This window comes from Bufo bufo, chromosome 2 (genome assembly GCF_905171765.1).
Source record: "Bufo bufo chromosome 2, aBufBuf1.1, whole genome shotgun sequence".
NCBI lineage: Eukaryota > Metazoa > Chordata > Amphibia > Anura > Bufonidae > Bufo > Bufo bufo.
Genome location: NC_053390.1, coordinates 329,609,100 through 329,629,713, shown reverse-complemented (window position 1 = coordinate 329,629,713; position 20,614 = coordinate 329,609,100). Strand labels below are relative to the sequence as shown.

At 40.9% G+C, this 20,614-nt stretch overlaps 1 protein-coding gene across 1 annotated transcript in view; it reads left to right on the top strand.

Moving 5' to 3' along the window:
* NTRK2 (neurotrophic receptor tyrosine kinase 2) overlaps positions 1 to 20,614 on the top strand; it is a 292,678-nt gene that overhangs the window by 188,847 nt on the left and 83,217 nt on the right. The window contains exon 13 of the mRNA XM_040417023.1: positions 12,021 to 12,209. Within this exon, the coding sequence (XP_040272957.1) occupies positions 12,021 to 12,209 (189 nt within the window). The remainder of the gene's footprint in view (positions 1 to 12,020; positions 12,210 to 20,614) is intronic.

The window sequence follows — 20,614 nt, the reverse complement described above, 5'->3', positions numbered from 1 at the left end:
GCTAAATGATAGAGTACATGGAAGATATACTATGTTTGACTGTAGTATTCAGGTTAAATTACCGGGTTGGCACTTTGCGATAAATAAGTGGGCATTGGGTTGAAGTTTGGGCACTCCATCACTGGCCTAGGGCTTCATGTTGCCTATTCCCCAGGGAAGCAATGCAGCTGTCTTAATGATATAAAGAATGCACAATTCATCACACCAGGCCACCTTGCTCTATAGTCCAGTTCTGGTGCTCATATGCTCATTTTGGGCCTTTTGACGAAAGTGTACAGGTGTAGGCATGAGAACTCTGACTTATTTGAGGTCATCTGGCCCACGCAGCAGGTTGCAATACATTGTGTACCCGTACATCTTTGTATCATAGTCAGCCAGGGGCGGGCTGGGATCTTAAAGTGGCCTTGAAAAAACCTAAAAGTTGCCCCAGATACCACAGTGCAGTGCGAAATATGACCACATCAGCACAAAATACTGCCTAAATTAATTAATGCTGGGAGTATCAGATCTTTATGTACCTGGCTTTTGGCCAACAGGAGGGCTTAGGTGGCCCTCTGAGCATCGGCCCACCAGGAAATTTCCCTGTAGGGTCTACGGCCAGTCCACCCCTGTAGCCAACATTACGTGTTTCATTAATTTGCACTACAGTAGCTATTCTGGGGGTATTAGACCCCATTGATTAGCCTTCAGATTTATCCTTCCTTGTGCCAGTTTTGAAGGGGGGGCAAAAGAGTGAAAATAAAAGAGTCCATTTGCCCCCCGAAACAATGCCAGAACAGGTCAGAAGCACAGAGGTTAAGAAATGATAAGCTCAGAGTCCTGTTTACAAATGCTCGCAGTTTAAGTAAAAAAATCAATGAACTTGATTCAATAATGGCATCTGAGAATGTAGATTTAGTGGCTGTTACGGAGACATGGTTTAATGAAAGAAATGACTGGGACATAACCATACCAGGGTACTCTTTATACAGAAGAGACAGAGAAGGCAAGAAAGGAGGAGGAGTGGCCCTGTATGTGAAAGATAGCATTAAATCTAACCTAATACAAGTTGGTGAGGCCAACATAGAGTCAGTTTGGGTGACGTTGCAGTTTGCTAACCATGCAGTAACTCGTGTAGGTGTGATATATAGACCACCTGGTCAAGTTAAATAACTAGATGATCTACTAGTTGAAGAAATAGCTAAAATGACAATGAAAGGAGAAGTTATCATTATGGGAGATTTCAATCTCCCAGATATAAACTGGAAAACCAAAATAGAAAGTTCTACCAGGAGTACAGATATTCTAAATTCCCTACTGGGGTTATCTCTACAACAAGTGGTTGAGGAGCCAACCCGGAGGGAGGCCATTTTGGATTTGGTATTCACAAACGGGGATTCGGTATATGATGTCATTGTAGGCGAAACCTTGGGAACTAGTGATCACTAGTCAGTGTGGTTTAATATAAGAACTGTGAAAGAGTCCCACCACACAAAAACAAAAGTTTTAGATTTTAGAAAAACAGACTTTTCAAAAATGAAATTAGTCATAAATGAGTCCTTATCAGACTGGAACGGATTACATGGAGTCCAGGAGAAATGGGACTACTTAAAAGGTGCATTATTGAAGGCAACAGAAAATTGCATTAGACTTGTCAGTAAAAGCAAAAAAAAGGAGGAGACCACTGTGGTACTCAGCAGAAGTGGCCTAAATCATTAAAAATAAAAAGCTAGCATTTTGTAATTATAAAAAAACCCAGAGCAATGAAGATAAGGAAATCTACAAGATTAGGCAGAGAGAGGCCAAGCAAGTTATAAGAACTTCTAAAGCGCAGGCAGAAGAAAAACTAGCTCAGTCTATGAAAAAAGGGGATAAGACATTCTTCAGATATATAAATGAAAAAAGGAAATTAAAACAAGGAATAACTAAATTAAAAACAAAGGACGGAAGGTATGTAGAAGAGAATAAAGGGCTAGCCGACTGCCTTAATGAATACTTCTGTTCAGTTTTTACAAAAGAAAAAGGAGAAGGACCTCCACTAGAAAGAATGACTAATAAATCGTTTGATGCATGTATCTTTACAGAGGAAGATGTTCTAAGTTTGCTGTCTAAGGTGAAGACAAATAAGTCACAGGGGCCTGATGAGATACACCCAAAATTATTAAAAGAGCTTAGTGGTGAGCTGGCAAAACCGTTAACAGATTTATTTAACTAATCATTAGTAACAGGAGTCGTCCCGGAAAATTGGAAATTGGCTAATGTCGTGCCCATTCACAAGAAAGGTAGTAGGGAGGAATCGAGCAACTATAGACCAGTGAGTCTGACATCAATAGTAGGCAAATTAATGGAAACCCTATTAAAGGATAGGATTGTGGAACATCTAAAATCCCATGGATTGCAAGATGAAAAACAACATGGGTTTACTTCAGGGAGATCATGTCAAACAAATCTTATAGATTTTTTTGACTGGGTGAATAAAATAATAGACGGTGGAGGTGCAGTAGACATCGCATATCTAGATTTTAGTAAGGCTTTTGACACTGTCCCACATAGAAGACTTATCAATAAACTGCAGTCATTGAGCATGGACTCCCATATTGTTGAGTGGATTAGGCAGTGGCTGAGTGACAGACAACAGAGGGTGGTAGTCAATGGAGAACATTCAAAACAAGGTCATGTTACCAGTGGGGTTCCACAGGGATCTGTACTGGGACCGATTTTGTTTAATATCTTCATAAGTGATATTGAAAAAGGCCTCGCTGGTAAGGTTTGTCTTTTTGCTGATGACACAAAGATAGGTAACAGGGTTGATGTTCCTGGAGGGAAACGCCAAATGGAAAAGGATTTAGGAAAACTAGAAGAATGGTCAGAACTCTGGAAACTTAAATTTAATGTGGATAAGTGCAAGATAATGCACCTGGGGCGTAAAAACCCAAGGGCAGAATATAGAATATTTGACACAGTCCTGACCTCAGTATCTGAGGAAAGGGATTTAGGAGTAATTATTTCAGAAGACTTAAAGGTGGGAAGACAATGTAATAGAGCAGCACGAAATGCCAGCAGAATGCTTGGATGTATAGGGAGAGGTATAAGCAGTAGAAAGAGTGAAGTGCTTATGCCGCTGTACAGAACACTGGTGAGACCTCACTTGGAGTATTGTGCGCAGTACTGGAGGCCATATCTCCAGAAGGATATAGATACTCTAGAGAGAGTTCAGAGAAGAGCTACTAAACTAGTACATGGATTTCAGGATAAAACTTACCAGGAAAGGTTAAAGGACCTTAATATGTATAGCTTGGAAGAAAGAAGAGACAGAGGGGATATGATAGAAACTTTTAAATACATAAAGGGAATCAACTCGGTAAAGGAAGAGAGCATATTTAAAAGAAGAAAAACTACCACAAGAGGACACAGTTTTAAATTAGAGGGGCAAAGGTTTAAAAGTAATATAAGGAAGTATAACTTTACTGAGAGAGTAGTGGATGCATGGAATAGCCTTCCTGCAGAAGTGGTAGCTGCAAATACAGTGAAGGGGTTTAAGCATGCATGGGATAGGCACAAGGCCATCCTTCATATAAGATAGGGCCGGGGGCTATCCATAGTATTCAGTATATTAGGCAGACTAGATGGGCCAAATGGTTCTTATCTGCCGACACATTCTATGTTTCTATGTTTCTATGTTGATAGGTGCTAACCATAGCATACTTCCAACATTCCAATAGACCTGCTATTTTGGTGATATTTTCACCTAGTCGTCTAAACATCACAATTTGGCCCTTGTTAAAGTCACTCAGATGACCCTTAGGCTTAACCATTTTTCCTGCTTCCAACAATCAACTTCAAGAACTGATTGCCCACTTCCTGCCTCATATATCCTACCACATGACTGGTGCCATTATAAAGAGATAATCAATGTTACTCACCTCACCTGTTAGTGGTTTTAATGTCAATGCTGATAGGTGTGTACTTCCTTCATATATGATTAATTCAGATTAGAGATAGATTATTTTCCCAAGATCATCATAAGCTTCCCAACTGGGATAGGTTTTTCCAAAACAATGAGACTATGTAGCCATCTCTAAAAACACAGCACCAATTTTGTAGCCAACTTAGAAGCTATTCTGATTAAGATAGGGTCTCAGATGGGCATAACTATAGCCATAGTAGACAAATCACTTGCTTTCTCACCCAGAGGCTGAGGGGGCCCAATCAGGTGCAAGAACATTGAATATTTTTGGAATAATGCTATAATGTGGGTTTTCTGACATTGTGCTATTATACATACCTTTAATTATTGCTACTTATACTGCTGTTTTATTTTTCTTACACAAGGTGGGGGCCCCATCTCACTTTGCTATGGGGCCCTATGTATTATAGTTACAAGACTTGTAGGGTAAACCAGCTCACCTGCCACATGTTTTGCAGTCCTTGGGTGCACAGGAAACCATGGTGAGACCTCTTGAGACAAGGATAAAGGAGAAAAGCAATCCAGCACTCCAATAATTTTTAAGCCGTCGGTTCCTTTATTACAGTGATAAAAATTTGTACAGTGGTACAACCTCCATTAGTGTCATTCGCAGTCTAACCGTTTCGAACTAAACAGTTCTTATTCATGACTCCAATTTGGAGTCATGAATAAGAACTGTTTAGTTCGAAACGCGTAGACTGCGAATGACACTAATGGAGGTTGTACCACTGTACGAATTTTTATCACCACAATAAAGGAACCGACGGCTCAAAAATTATTGGAGTGCTGAATTGCTTTTCTCCTTTATCCTATTATAGTTACACCCTTGGTCCCAGGAGTATGGATAACTTTAGAAACTAAGCCAAGACGTTGCCCATCAGAAAGACATTTTTTATTAAATAAATATAGCAAATCTCCTGAATTCCTCCCATAAAAGATATTTCATATACCTCTGTTGTTAAAAAGAGTCAATAATTTGTTAGTACTCCCATGGCTACTTTTGCATATAAACCATGAATCTCTGAGGAATTCTTATTCCTATGCTGAAGCTCTCTGATTCACAATCAAGTAGCTGCCAATACTGAGGAGTCATAAATTCATCATTGATCAGAAGGGGCAATATCATTTGTTCTACTAGTGATATAAATGGTCCTTCAGAAACTAAACTACTTTATGACTGTAATTAATTTTTTTACCTGGCAGTCTGCTCTAGCCTGTTCTGTAATACATATGAATTATACACATAACCCTTGCATGAGTTTGGCAGCTCGATTTATTCAATGTTTAACTGCCATTAGCCGTACATTAACCTGGATAGAAGAGCTAGGTATTTGAGAATCCAGACAGGGTTGAACATATTGCTTTGTAATGCATATCTGGTCCACCCAGAGAAATGAATCACAGATTCAGTCAAGCAGAGAAGCTGGCATTACAACAGGAGTTGTACATTCTTACTGGCCATGGTTGGCAGTCTTTCTAGTATTAATTTCCCTAGAGGGCCCTCCATAGCAACCTTAACCATACATGTTTTCCTTTAATAATGAATTACAAGGCAAGAATAATTTCCACTACTTAAATATGACCTGTTTGCTTGCTTTAACTCTTACCTTCTTCAACCGAAGTGTGATGGAAAATATGGAGAACTGATTGTGTTACTAATGTAGCACATACTATGTGAAATGTTTTCTGTAAATACAATAATTATGGATCAAATCTATGAAGGAGTCACTGAATCCTAAAAATCACATCCCAGTATTAGTGAAGTATCTAGTATACCTGCTTTGAAGTTCAGCACTGCTCCCATACTACTGGCCACCAAGGTCCCCCACTGCTTCCTGACCTCCAGAAATGTAATGGGACTTCCACTGCCACGTGACTGTGTAGCCAATCAGTGACAGCTATAGGGACATCCCAACTGTTTCCAGTGATTGACTTCTGCAGTGACATGGAATGGGGTAACACACAGAGACATAACTTGCACCTTCTGGGTCCCAATAAAAAATCTTTAACAGGGCCTCCCACAGAAAAAAAACATAAGGAACAGTTCACCAACTGTAATCCACTTTCTGGGCTAATAAACAAGGTGCATGGAAACGCCTAAGCCGGCAACAGGTCCACCGGAACATGAACAGAAGGAACGACAATCTCCAGAGCTCCCATAAAACTAGCAGTTTATTAGTCACAATAAAAACATCAAAGGCATCAACAGGAGACTTTGATTTGTTTTTCGGGCAGCAAAAACCACTTGGGTGTCCTAAATGATGGCACTGTTCCCCACAGGGCCCACATACTATGTGCCATTTATAATACTGTTGTCTTATATGTTAGTGGGGTCTTTTGGGAGAAGAAGAACCTAGATGCAACTGCCATAGCAATGATTGTAAATAAACCTGAATTACAATTATTCTTGTGGCCTTTATATTCTACAACATATAAGTCCAAACTTAAATATTAAATAACTACTGTAGGGACCGTATAAAGAATATTGCTTTGATTTATTTAAATGGGTATTTCCATGAAGTATACTTATCCCCTATGGACAGGAAAATGTGTAAATGTCTGATCAGTGGGGGTCCTAGTGCCATACTTGGCTATATCCAGAAGTCCAATAGAGTAGGAAGGAGTGGCAACAGTTGTGCAACGACCCCCTTTGTGGAAAGACAAGACCCCTGGTCTAATGATTGGTGAGGACCCCATTGATCAGACACTTTTCTCTATCCTGTGGAAAAGGGATACTCATTGTTCATGGAAAACTCCTTTAAGGTGCATCTATTACCACTGTGAACCCAATGCATTTTATGAAAGTTTAATGATAACAAGTAACAAAGTACAGGAAATGTAATAGTCTGTGAGCATTAAAGGGCATCTGTCAGAAGATTTGTAGCTATGACACTGGCTGACCTGTTACATGTGCACTTGGCAGCTGAAGATATCTGTGTTGGTCCCATGTTCATATGTGCCCGCATTACTGAGAAAAGTAATGTTTTAATATATGTAAATGAGCCTCTAGGAGCAACGGGGGCGTTACCATTACACCTAGAGACTCTTTCTGCAACTTCCACATCCTCTTCACTTTGATTGACAGGACTAGGCAAGTGTGTTCACGTTTACACTGCCTGGCCCAGTCAAAGTGCAGAGGACGCAGCAGTTGCAGAGAGAGCAGAGCCTCTTGATATAATGGCAACGCCCCTGTGACTCTTACAAGCTAATTTGCATGTATTAAAACATTATTTTTCTCAGCAATTCGGGCACATATGAACATAGGACCGACACAGATGTCTTCAGCTGCCAAGTGCACATGTAACAGGTCAGCCAGTGTCATAGGTACAAATCTGCTGACAGATGCCCTTTAATGCTCACAGACTGTTACATTTCCCGTACTTTGTTACTTGTTATCATTAAACTTTCATAAAATGCATTGGGTTCACAGTGGTAATATCAGATATCTAGTCGACCCTGTTGACCCATGTGATCTCCATGCCCCAGCATTCAGCAAGTAATACATCTAGCATCTGCTTTACCATTGATTTTACTCCATGTACTATACATGTTAATGAAGTACCAGGTTGCTGTATCTGCTTAGTCAGTGCAACAATATCCATTGTACGGTTAATGCCTGATGAATGTGACTTCTTGAATCTTTTTACTGTTAAATGTCCGTGTGCGTCAGCCCTTTCTATGACCTTCTCCATGGCTACAGTGGAATACAGTGCAATAATATTTCACAAAGCATGACTGTTCAGTGCAATATTAAATGGTTATTCCACGTCTGCCCGACAATAAATCCATATAAAGATTAGGATAAAGATAAGATATTCCCAAATAAACTTACAATAAAGCTTCAACACTGTTTAAAAAGTGAAGGGGTATTGTATTTTATAACATTTTAAACCAATGATATACAGAAGATCTACACATCCATATGTAGCTATCATGCATAATATAAAAACTGTATATGAATTCAGTCACATAACATAATAGGCTACACTCAAAATGAATAAATCACCACCTACAGAAAAGAGCGCTAACTAGCCAATCTAAAAACCTGATTTCAAAGATATGCTTAGTTAAAATGAGTACTACAACTCAGGACAACAAGCTACTTCTTAAATGTGACTTAAAAGTGATCTACTGGCACGACCACCTATGATGGATTGCAGGGTGGACGTAACCATGGAAACGAGTAGTGTATAATGTGATGGAAAAATAAATCTAGCCAGCAAAGGAAGCAATTTAGATAATATCAATACGTTAGTAAGTGGCTTGTGTTAACTTTCTCTACATGATACATGCAACTTACTGAAGTGAGACAACCCCTTTAAGCTGCACATCCATGCAGAGTCATATAAGGACCCGCCAGACATTTTAAGTTGTCTGGTGGTTCACAAGTAGATAATGCACTTCTGTTTCCAAATACAAAACAAGGGGTATTTAAGGTGCAAAGTGGGACAGAGGGACTTGGTGGAAAAAAGGGTACCCCCCTGTCTAAAGAAGGGCACTGTTGAGATATGTCTATATAGTAGGTACTGACTTACATATCACTTTTAGGCTGACAACAGGACATCCAAGTTACTTCTCTACCCAATCTGAATTTGATGCAGTGCATTATTTAGATTAGGGTTGAATGAATCAATTCTAATGAATTGATGTGTCTTATTCGATGAGGAACAATCCTCACAGATGAAGAGGTGCCCACTTTCCTGTTGATTGACAGGGGATGGACATTCTGACGTCTGCACCGCTGCTCCCAGTAGCGGCACAGGCACTGAAGATCAAATTCGGGAGCAGCAACTTCACTTGCGCTAGAAGAGTAGCGGAACATGAGCAGTCGCTGCTTCCAAAGCCGAATTTGAGCTTTGGCGCCTGTTCCGCTACTGGGAGCAGCGGTGCAGACGTCAGAATGTTAAGGCTGGGCGAGATGTCCGTTCCTCTCAATCAACAGGCAGATGGGTTCTTCTTCACCCGTGAGGACAGACCCTCACAGGTGAGGAGCTCCTACTATTGAGATGAATCCCTAATCTAGATGTATCCATAGGAAATCATAAAAAGACATTTTGCACAACTCAAGAAATAACTGTATGGTCAGTGGTTATTTATTCAGCCACAATGAAGTGAAATACTTTTGGGGTTTCAGACAAATCAGCTCATATACTGTATAAAACCCATGGAAACAGTTAATCACGCAATGATAAATGTCATTTTGGAATGGTGCAGGAGTATATAAAATGAAGAGATGCCACACACACTGCCAGCAACAGGAACAAAATGCTTGACAAGTCAGAGTCAATAATATGGCTACTTAGATCACTGTGACAAGTAATTAGGTGACCCCATTTAATCTGGATAAGCAGAGTTTAGGCACTTTACCGTGTCTACATGATTCATGAGGGGGACACATGGCGACTCCTTGTCAGCAGAAATCAGCTTTTTTTGAAATTACATTTTAGAAGATTGTTTTCTCATTTGTGATTCCTGGGTATTCTGCTTTACAGCATGTGTCAGCTACGTGGCCATCACTGCGACGCGATTCAGGCAGTGTAGCATTAAGGGAATGGAACGTAGGCAACTTCATGTAAAACAGCTAATTTGTCAAACAAGCAAGCATTTAACAGCATGTGTCATGATTGAGTCCATTTATCAAAGGTTCCTGAAAGCTGATGTAGCCATCGCTTGCAAAGTGTATGAAGATGACAGACCAAGCCTGATGCAGTATGTTGCTACAGCAACCATCTGTGATCTATGGCTGAATTTAATTCATCCATATTTTACTGTATCTTCTCCATCAATCATCTACAAAATGGTGTTACAGCCATTCCTCTGATATGTAAAAGGGAACGTAAATGGATACTAAACAGAAAATGCACAAAAATCCCAGAAGGTCCACCCTTAATATCTTGTTTCCTTTGACCGTTCTTTGTCTTATATTAAACTTAACCCTGAAAAATATATAACAAAATCTTCTCCCTGTGTCCCAGGAGATCAACCATGCCCCCCTTCTTCTCCTCACTTTCCTGTGGCTGACTGTAAGACAAGGGATTGGAGCAGGAGCCTCCCTCTTCTGTACTGTCTATAGTAGGGTAGCCAGATTAACCCCTGATTTCTACAAGTCTCTTTATGTCAACAACATGCAGAAAATTCTGCAGGCTGACAAATTATATTTCGTGCTTTCTTCCTTCATTCATTTCTAGGTTTAGTGTTTCTGCATTTATTTTCTTTCAATCCATAACATCGCATTTGTGCTGCCTGTTGAGCTGAGTCTTCTGCACAATGTCATTCTATAGCACGGACCGGCAACCTCCAGCTGTGAGAAACTACAATTCTCAGCATGCACACTTACTCAGCTGTTCTTATAACTCTCATAGAAGTCACAGGAGGATTCTGGGAGTTGTAGTTTCAGAACTGCTGGAGTGCTGGAGGTTGCTGATCCCTGTTCTATAGGTTAATAGAATTTTACTTTTTTTATACAATATACAGTACTAGCAAAATGACCCGGCTTCGCATAGGTATATTTAGACTAATTCATTTAATGTTTATATTTTGCCACAGATGTTCGTTAGAGAAGTCTCTGACTGGTTGTGAGTGGTAATCTCTGTACAAGCAATGGTAGATAGCTGAACTAACTAATATACCGTGGAATCAGTTGCATGTGATAATCCAGTGAGGAGAATACAATGGAGATGCTTTGGTAATTTATTGAGTTTACCTTGAGCAAAGACATATAGGGGACATTAGAGGATATTAGAGGTCAAAACGAAAAATGGTCTCACCAGCTCTGAGTCTGCTGCAGGAAAGAAACACACAGGACCAGAACAAACAGTATATGATGTCACCAAAGGGGAGGGGTAGACAGAGAGCAAAGGCAATGGGATTTACATAATACATTCAGAAACCTATAATAAGAATGACCACAGGGTGGCAGCATTACATAACATGTTATTGATATGATAACACAAATACAGCAATTAATCTTAAATGGCAGAAATAAAGGCTGGGACAGCACAGTTTATGTCCCCATCAACAGTGACCTCTACAGCGGCTCATCCCCTTAACAGTGTCCTCCACAGAGGTCGCCCCCTTAACAGTGACCTCCACAGCGCCCGCACCCTTAAAATGTGCCCTCTACAGCACCATGCCCCCTTAACTGTAACCCATAACAGTGAAGAAAAATGGCTGAGTTGTTATGGAAACATAGTGTAAAACTGTGTGTATGTCAAGACTGAAGGACCTGCAAGCTTATATTGGCCAATAAGGGTCATGTGATCATATGTATGGCAGTTGGGATGTGAGTGAAGCTGTGAGTACCTATTGGCTAATAAATATTTTGGGAATATCTCAGAAACCATATGTTCTAGAGACCTTACGAAAACCTTTCCGGACATCTGATGTACCTATATACCAAATTTGGTGCAGATTGGTCCAGTCGTTTTGCCTTGCATAAAGAACAGACAGATAGAAATATATATATATATAAAGAGATAACAACAGATTTAGAAAGATTATACAAAAAAAAAACAATTTTAGATTTAGACTGACAGAATTGATATAAATATGTAAAGTAAGCAGAAAGCTTAAGATTTCAGTACTATGCTCAATACATCACGGAACTAAGGCAGATTTCAGACTTTCCATTTAGAGCAGAAGGTATAAGTGTATAAGTATGGCTATAGCACAGTATTAATAAGTACCAGTCATTAACTATGCTTACAGTACAGTATTGCATCATAGATCTTTCAAGTTCACATTTATTAGCATGATAATAAACTATATCCAGTTTATTGGTTTTGATGTGTTTTACATTAGTTCACAGTAGGCGTATACTTTCAGATATTCAGATTCAATATGTATAGCTTGTGCATATTACATAGTGCTGCACCTCTTTACATTGTCATTCCTTTTTAATTACAGTATACATTCTTTGGTATATGTAAACCAAAAGGTGAAACTAACTTCACTGCAAAATTTTCGATGTCATTTTTATGTTGCAGTCCAGGTGGCATCTGGAAGGATTGGCCCATGTACAAAGTTGCCAGATCATAAGGAAGTATGCATAACAACATTTCTTTTCCTTTTCTAGGTCCCTCCTCTGTGATCAGCAATGACGATGATTCCGCCAGCCCTCTTCATCATATCTCCAATGGCAGCAATACCCCATCTTCCTCAGAAGGTGGTCCTGATGCCGTTATTATTGGAATGACAAAGATCCCTGTCATTGAAAACCCACAATACTTTGGAATCACCAACAGTCATCTAAAGCCAGATACATGTAAGTTCAATGATTGGGCCTGAATACTATCTTGTTTTTTCATCTAAATTGGTCCATCATTCAGTGCTGATTAATTTTATAATAAATCTTAATCGCAGATTTCCATTTTTAAAAACTGAGCTCCATATCTCCTGCATAGACATTTAAGTGATCATTTCCTGACACGACCATGAGAGCTTACTGCAAGCCGTTTGAACTCAATGATAAAGCCTCATGCACATGGCCATATCTATTTTCAGTCTGCACAACATGGATAGCTTCCCTGTGCATTCTGCCATTTTCTCTCTCCCATTGATATAGATGGCGATTTTATTCAAAAAAGTGGATAAAAATTGTACCTGCAGTGAAATCTCACATGGGGCACATGTATAGGTGAAAAAAAAAAGCATGTTTTATATCCAATGGCGAAGATTTATAAAACTGGTGTAAAGTAGAACTGGCGTAGTTGCCCATACCAACCAATCAGATTCCACCTTTCATTTTCAAAAGGAGCTGTGAAAAATAAATGGTGGAATCTGATTGGTTGCTATGGGCAACTAAGGGAGTTCTACTTTACACCTGTTTGATAAATCTCCCCCCTTGACTTTTATCAGTGTACTGTCTCTTTTAGAAAAACTGAGATAAAATACTGCCATGTCCATGAGGCCTTAGTGTCAGTTCACACAGCTGATTTTCAAAACACATGTAAAAAAAAAATCAGCGCTAAATCCAAGCAGATTGTTACACCTCAAAATTACATGTGGTTTTTGTAAAGCATTTTTCAGGCAGATATGTGGTGCTTTTTTCTTTAGACCACAGCTTGGTTTTTATGCCAACTAGAGATGAGCGAATCGAATCCCATGAAGTGGAATTCGATCCAAATTTCAGGATAAAGTCGATTCGCCTTGAAGCCGAATTTCCTCGTGTTAGCGAACCTGAAATAGTGAACAGGGCTAGCACAAATAATGATGAATGTAAACTTTATTATAGTCTCAACACAAGACAAAATGTATTAAAATACACATAAAAACACAACAATACAATGGTAAGTGGGGAGCACTCAGAATAATGGTACACCACTGGATAACAGAACGTATCAAAGCTAGAGGAATGATATAAATATCCTAAAATGTATACGTATGGCACTAGCAGAGGCTACCAGAACTAGATCAGGGTAAGGTACAATACATGCCAAGATATAAAGTGCATAGTGCAGAAAATGACAAAGTGCATAAGTATATCACATTGAAATAGCCATAAGAGAGCCATAAGGTAAATACCTGAGTGGTGAACCAACGGGGCTCTGTTGGTTCACCACTCAGGTATTTACTTTATGGCTCTCTTATGGCTATTTCAATGTGATATACTTATGCACTTTGTCATTTTCTGCACTATGCACTTTATATCTTGGCATGTATTGTACCTTACCCTGATCTAGTTCTGGTAGCCTCTGCTAGTTTTATCTATTTGATATTTGGCTTTGTGCCATACGTATACATTTTAGGATATTTATATCATTCCTCTAGCTTTGATACGTTCTGTTATCCAGTGGTGTACCATTGTTCTGAGTGCTCCCCACTTACCATTGGATTGTTGTGTTTTTATGTGTATTTTAATACATTTTGTCTTGTGTTGAGACTATAATAAAGTTTACATTCATCATTATTTGTGCTAGCCCTGTTCTCTTTTTTGGTGTCACACTGTACGTGCAGGCTCAGCACGTGTACTCACATTCCTTGTGAGTCATCCTCTATTGGTGATATCTGGAACCTGAAATAGTGTAAAAACAAAAAAAATCCTACTTACCTCCTCCATTTGCTAGCGACGGGCCTCCAGCCTCCATCTTGATTGAATATCTTGACCAAAATCCCGTGCGTGGTGAGGTATGATGTCACCACTCTGGCCGGCGTGATGACGTAATCTCTCGCCGCGTAAGATTTCGCTCCAGATCTTCAAGCAAGATGGCGACAGCCAGCCTGTCGAGAGCAAATGGAGGAGGTAAGTAGGACTTTTTTTGTTTTTACACTAGATGTATGAACGCGGCATCTAAGGGGTACAATGACAGGAGGCAGTGCTATTGCTGCTCCCTGTCATTGCACCCGCTACTTACAAAAAAATGTGCTTTGTGAGAAAGTTATTCGTCACGAAGCAAATCTTTTTGTAAAGTTCTGCGAATCAGCCGAATTGAACTTTTCATAAATTCACTGATCTCTAATGCCAACCACAGAAACTTCACCCTTCTTCTTCACCCCAGAAGCCATTTTAGATAACATATAATAGCACATCTGTATGTTCACTATGAGCTCCAATAATTGCATTAAAGTACACAGAAATGAAATGCAACTTTTCATGAAAATTTTAGTAAACATATCCAGAACAGGTTATAGTTCCCAGCTTTTTAGGAGAAGGTTGTTGATCCAGGGAGTTTTTTTTTTTCCCTAGGAAGGAATTTAGGCTGAACTGGATGGACATATGTCTTTTTTTTCAGCCTTTTAAACTATGCCATCCCAATTTTTTTAAGTCACAAGAGGGTATGTTTGCATTTAACAGCTTCCCAGACAGAAGATTAATATATTTCCTAAATATATGATGACAAGGTTAATGAGTTTTGGCATCGCTTAATAGGATCATTTTGTATTCTTTTTTATTTTTCATAAAACCTTTTAGAGTGTCCCAATACATAGCCAAAAGATTTATTTATGCATAAAGCAAAAGAAGCAGACAGATTTACTGCCGAGGAGAGGCTCCATGTTAAAGATATAGTCACAAAGTAAAATGTCTTAGTGCCATAATGGAACACCAATTACATTTTCCAGATTCCAGCTTCTATTGTTCTTAAATTCATGGCTTTCAAAGTGAGAACCATTCTAAAAATCAACTATGGATGAAATGTTAAGAGCAGCTTTGCAATACATACACTTACACACCAATACTCAAACACAAGCACCCATGCCAATAAACACATACACTAGTTATGTATAGTTGAAAATTCATGAGGTGAGCACTTTCTATATTTTTGACAAATCCTGTGATACTCTGCCATCATATTAATGACCCCCACACACATTAGACTTAGCGGCATATGCCAACAATCTTATGTGTATGGGTAGATGCCAGCTTTCTCCAACAGATGATATCAGGTAAGAGAAGGATCGGGTGAACAAAATTTTTTCATTTGATCTTTTTATTCTCTCAGGATATAAACTGCTGCCTGACTTCCCATTGACAACATAAACATTCTCACCCAAATCAATAACTTGTATGGGGGCGTCAAGAGAGATACAGTAGCTGTCAGCCAACAGTTATACAATGTGTATAGCACCTTAACATGTTTGGGCACAATCTTCTCATGGAATGAATGTGGACAGCACTGACCACCTTTCGTGCCTGGTAGCCCTTGTTTTTACTTTTTATCATAACACGGGTAGTTAATAGGATCATATTGCTTCCATATGGTAATTCTATATCATTTATGTGTACATTAAGAAGAATGTCACCACATATCTGCATATAAATCCAAATGACTTTGTAGATTTGTACTTGGCAGCTGAATCCAACGCACTTTGCCCCATCTTGCTTAGTGACCCCATTGTCGCATTTTTATTTTACGCAGATGAATCCTTTCATATAACAAGGGCGTCGCCATTGTTCCTCGTTCCACCTTAAGCTCCGATCAGTTTACCTGCCGCCCGCTAAGTGATTGAGTCAGGCAGTGTAGATGTAATTACATCTGGCCCTGAACTTCCATGCCTGCTTCATCACCTCTCGGATCGGCACATGAGGAGTACAGGCCAGAAACGTGTTCACTTCTTCAGGGTGCGGAATGACATCATCAATCCCAGAGACAAACGTGCAGGTTTGAGAGTTCAGGGCTAGGTATGATTATATCGACACTACTTGGCCCTGTCACTCAAAGAGCGCGGGGGGCATAGCCTGCAAGGAAAGTGCTCTGAGCTTTAGGTGCAATGGTGATGTCCTCATTGCACCAAGGGTCTCAGTTAGATTATATAGATAGCAAATATCTTGGCAATTGGACCACTGATCAACATAAGGCAAAGGTTGTTGGATTTATATGCAGGTCTGTGGTGACAGATTCTTTTTAAGCTATGCAGCAGTTCGTTCATATCACTGAGAAATATAGGAGTGGCATAAAAATACTGCAGTGGCATTTCAAGACAAAAGTGTTAGGTTTATAGATTTTATAAATTTGCTATATGATAAAAGTACGCCAACGCAAACTCAAGCAAAACTGGATTCAGTTATTGCCCTCATGATAAATTTCCCCTACTGTCTCCAAAATTGGCCTGGTCTTGAAGAGGTTAAAATGCCCTGTATACCTCTGTAAGTTTAGTTGAAATGCTAAGCAGTTTTAATTATTACAGCTATCTATCTATCTATCTATCTATCTATCTATCTATCTATCTATCTACCTATCTATCTAATCTCCTAGAAGTAGGACTTGTAGGCTTTTTTTTTTACTTGTTTTAGTATGTGTTGGTTAGCTTGGGCCTCTTTATTGACTAGACTGAACATCCAGTTTAGATGGTCTTTCTGATTGAGCACATTAGTTTGCCATACACACTGTAAATCACTGCAAAAGGTGCACCACAATAGTATGTTACTGACAATACTGGCCAAACCCTCACGCTGATGTTTAAAATGGAGACTTTGGCCAATATATTCCAGTCAGGAACATATCGGATCCCAAGGCACCCCGTCAAGGTATCTCAGTGTGGCATAGGTCCTACTGCTAAGCTACCTACAGTCTGTGAACACAGTCCGATAGGTGCTGAGGTCAAACTACCACATACCTCCATAGTAAGATCACTAATACAATGGGAGGGTAGGAGGAGGCTGCGAGCCCCACCTATAACAGGCCATGTGACACAGGCTACCAGGTGCACAGAATGTTACCAACGATAAACTATGGCACATTCCATATATATCAAGGAAAAAAATCACAGAATGAAGTGGCCTAAATGGGAGGAAGTGCTCAAAACCCCAAACACTGTAGCGTGTTAATCCCTCCGCATGTGATTCGCTGCTAACGTGTCACGACGGACAGGATATAGAAACACAGATAAATAAACAAACACGTTTCTAGGCGAGAAGCTGGGGATCAAGGTCACCTCCTGATAAATCCCTACCAGCTCTCCCTATACTGCTAAGCCCACGTTCAGACCCTTAAGGTGGGAATAACGTGTCCTCGTGCCTGGGCTGAGAATACCCTAAAAATCCCTAAGATGATGAAAGGGGAAATAGAGGCAGCCTGCTCCCTCTGAACCCGGAGGGGCAGGGGTCTCTCTAACAGCCTAGACAGCAAACCACAAGAGAACAAAAAACCAACTTATCTTTTGAGCAGGAACAGCCAATCCTTCCTTCCTTGCAAACACAGAGCCAGACAGAAGCTATAACCCGCAGGGAACACTGGGAGTGGGTGTGATTTAAACTGAAACCAACGACCCCACCCAGTGCACCTGAAGGGAGGCGGATCTAGCTTGACTCCAAAACAAAACAAAACAAAAGGCTAGACACGTGCTGCTAATCTGGCAGACCTCTGCACATAGCCTGAGCAGAGCATGACAGTACCCCCCCTTCTACGGGTGACCTCCGGACACCTTGGCCCAACCTTATCCGGGTGGGATCTTTGAAAAGCCTTCACCAGACGGCTGGCACTAACATCCCGAGCCGGAACCCACATCCTTTCCTCAGGGCCGTATCCCCTCCAGTGTACCAGGTACTGAAGGGAACCCCGAAGAACTCTTGAGTCAAGAACCCTGGAGATCTCGAACTCTAAATTTCCATCAACCAGAACAGGAGGAGGAGGCAAAGGCGATGGTTCCACCGGTTTCACGTATTTTTTCAGTAAAGACCAGTGGAACACATCATGGATCCTCCAAGTCTGCGGAAGATCCAGTCGAAACGCCACTGGATTGACCCCCGCAGATATTTTGTACAGTCCAATAAATCTTGGACCCAGTTTCCAGGATGGCACTCTCAGCTTAATATTTTTAGTAGACAACCACACCAGATCACCCACACACAGGTCCGGACCAGTCATACGTCTCTTGTCAGCCATTCGCTTATACCTCTCACCCATCTTCTCCAAATTCACTTGGATCCTCCGCCAGATAGAAGACAAGGCAGAAGAAAATCTCTCCTCCTCTGGCATCCCAGAGGAACTAGTCCCAGAAAGGGTACCAAACTGAGGATGAAAACCGTATGCGCCAAAAAATGGCGACTTACCCGTGGACTCCTGCCTATGGTTATTCAAAGCAAACTCTGCTAGGGACAAGAATGAGGACCAGTCCTCCTGATTCTCAGCCACAAAGCACCTCAAGTAGGTCTCCAGGTTTTGATTAGTACGCTCTGCCCATTGGACTGCGGATGAAAAGCGAAGAGAACGAAAGTTGAATGCCAAGCCGAGAGCAGAACGCCCTCCAAAACCTGGAAACAAACTGTGTGCCCCTATCAGAAACCACATCTGAAGGAATGCCATGCAATTTCACGATATTATCCACTAAAATCTGAGCAAGAGTCTTGCCATTGGGCAGACTAGCTAACGATATAAAGTGAGCCATTTTACTAAAACGGTCAACAACCACCAAAATTACTGTCCTCCCGGAGGAACTCGGCAGTCCAACGACAAGTGCGTCCAAGGATGAGATGGAATAGACAAAGGAAGAAGTGAACCAGCAGGTCGAATATGAGCAACCTTTGACCGTGCACAGGTTTCACAGGCTGCCACGTAATCCTCAACGCTCTTACGTAACCCGGGCCACCAGAACCTCCGGGACACAAGATCAAAGGTGGACTTACCACCAGGATGTCCAGCAAGGACAGTATCGTGATGTTCCTTGAACACCTTATATCTCAATCCGTCAGGAACAAACAACTCCTCCTGGGCTCCCAACACCTCCATCTCCAATTCGGGATACAGAGCGGAGACCACCACCCCATCAGCCAAAATCAGAGCAGGATCCTCTGAATCACATCCCCCAGGAAAACTGCGAGACAACGCATCTGACTTAATGTTTTTAACCCCCGGGCAAAACGTAACTACAAAATTGAACCTGGTAAAAAACAGTGACCATCTGGCCTGTCTAGGGTTCAGACGCTTGGTAGATTGCAGGTAAGCCAAATTCTTATGATCCGTATATATACAGTAATGGGGTGAGATGCCCCCTCCAACCAGTGACACCATTCCTCAAAGGTCAGTTTGCACTCTTTCTAAAGTGCAAGTGCACCTGAAGGGAGGCGGATCTAGCTTGACTCCAAAACAAAACAAAAGGCTAGACACGTGCTGCTAATCTGGCAGACCTCCGCACATAGCCTGAGCAGGGCATGACATAACGGCAATCCCCAGCAAAAATGCATACAATGGAGGATGTCGGCAGCGGACCACATGTACCACAGAAACATCCTACATTGACTTTCAATGGTGTTCATGATGGATCCGTCATTGCTATGTTAAAGCTAATAAAACTGGATCCGTTCATAACGGATGCAGATGGTTGTATTATCAGTAACGCTGAACCCTGCTGGATCCATCAAAAACGCTAGTGTGAAAGTAGCCTTAGGTGGTTAAAGGGTAAATACCAGGGGACTGTCAGGATAACACCCTTAGGATTAGACCAATGTCAAACTCATTAGTTTACGCAGATGTCCCACATCCTTTGCCAATAACAGTCATGAAAGGTTTTGAGTGCTGGGGGTCTGAGTGTGAGACAAAGAGAGAGAAGAGCTCACATAGTGCATTGTGTCTCCTAGCTGCAAAAGATGGGCTTAATAGAAAGTCTATGAGTCCATCTTGATTCTGTTTCCTGTAGCAAGGAGAGATAGCACTCTATTGGAGCACTTCTCTCTCCTCATTTTAGTGACCGTAGGGGTCTAAGCTGCAGGTACACTTTAAAGGGGTTATCCTGGAATAATATGTTTTTAGCTAATGTCCACAGCCTGCCTCCTTCTGTATTTCAGCCAATGACTGGCTTCAGCAGTGACGTGGTCACAAGTGACACATCACCGCTGAAGCCAGTCATTCGCTGCAGTGGAGGAGGTGACCATGTCCATGCTGCACCAGAAGTAAAGAAAGCCAGGGACGGGAACATGGACACACTAGAGCCAACAAAGAGGACCAGAGTGGTGCGGAGCAGGTAAGTATGAATCTTCTGCTTACTGAAGAAAGCTGCAGGCATTAGCTTAAAGCAAATTATTCCAAGACAACTTCTTTAAGAACTAAAGATCAGTTTTCAATTCAGTCTTATTCTCAGTAGTAGAAAAAGATTTTAGAATATTAAAGAGGAGACACTTGGAAGATTTTTGGATAAAAAGAAACACTAGTGATAGCTGACCTCTTGATTAAAGAGGTGTTACAGTTCTATTAACCACTTCACGACCGCTCATAGATTATAAACGGCCTATGGGCC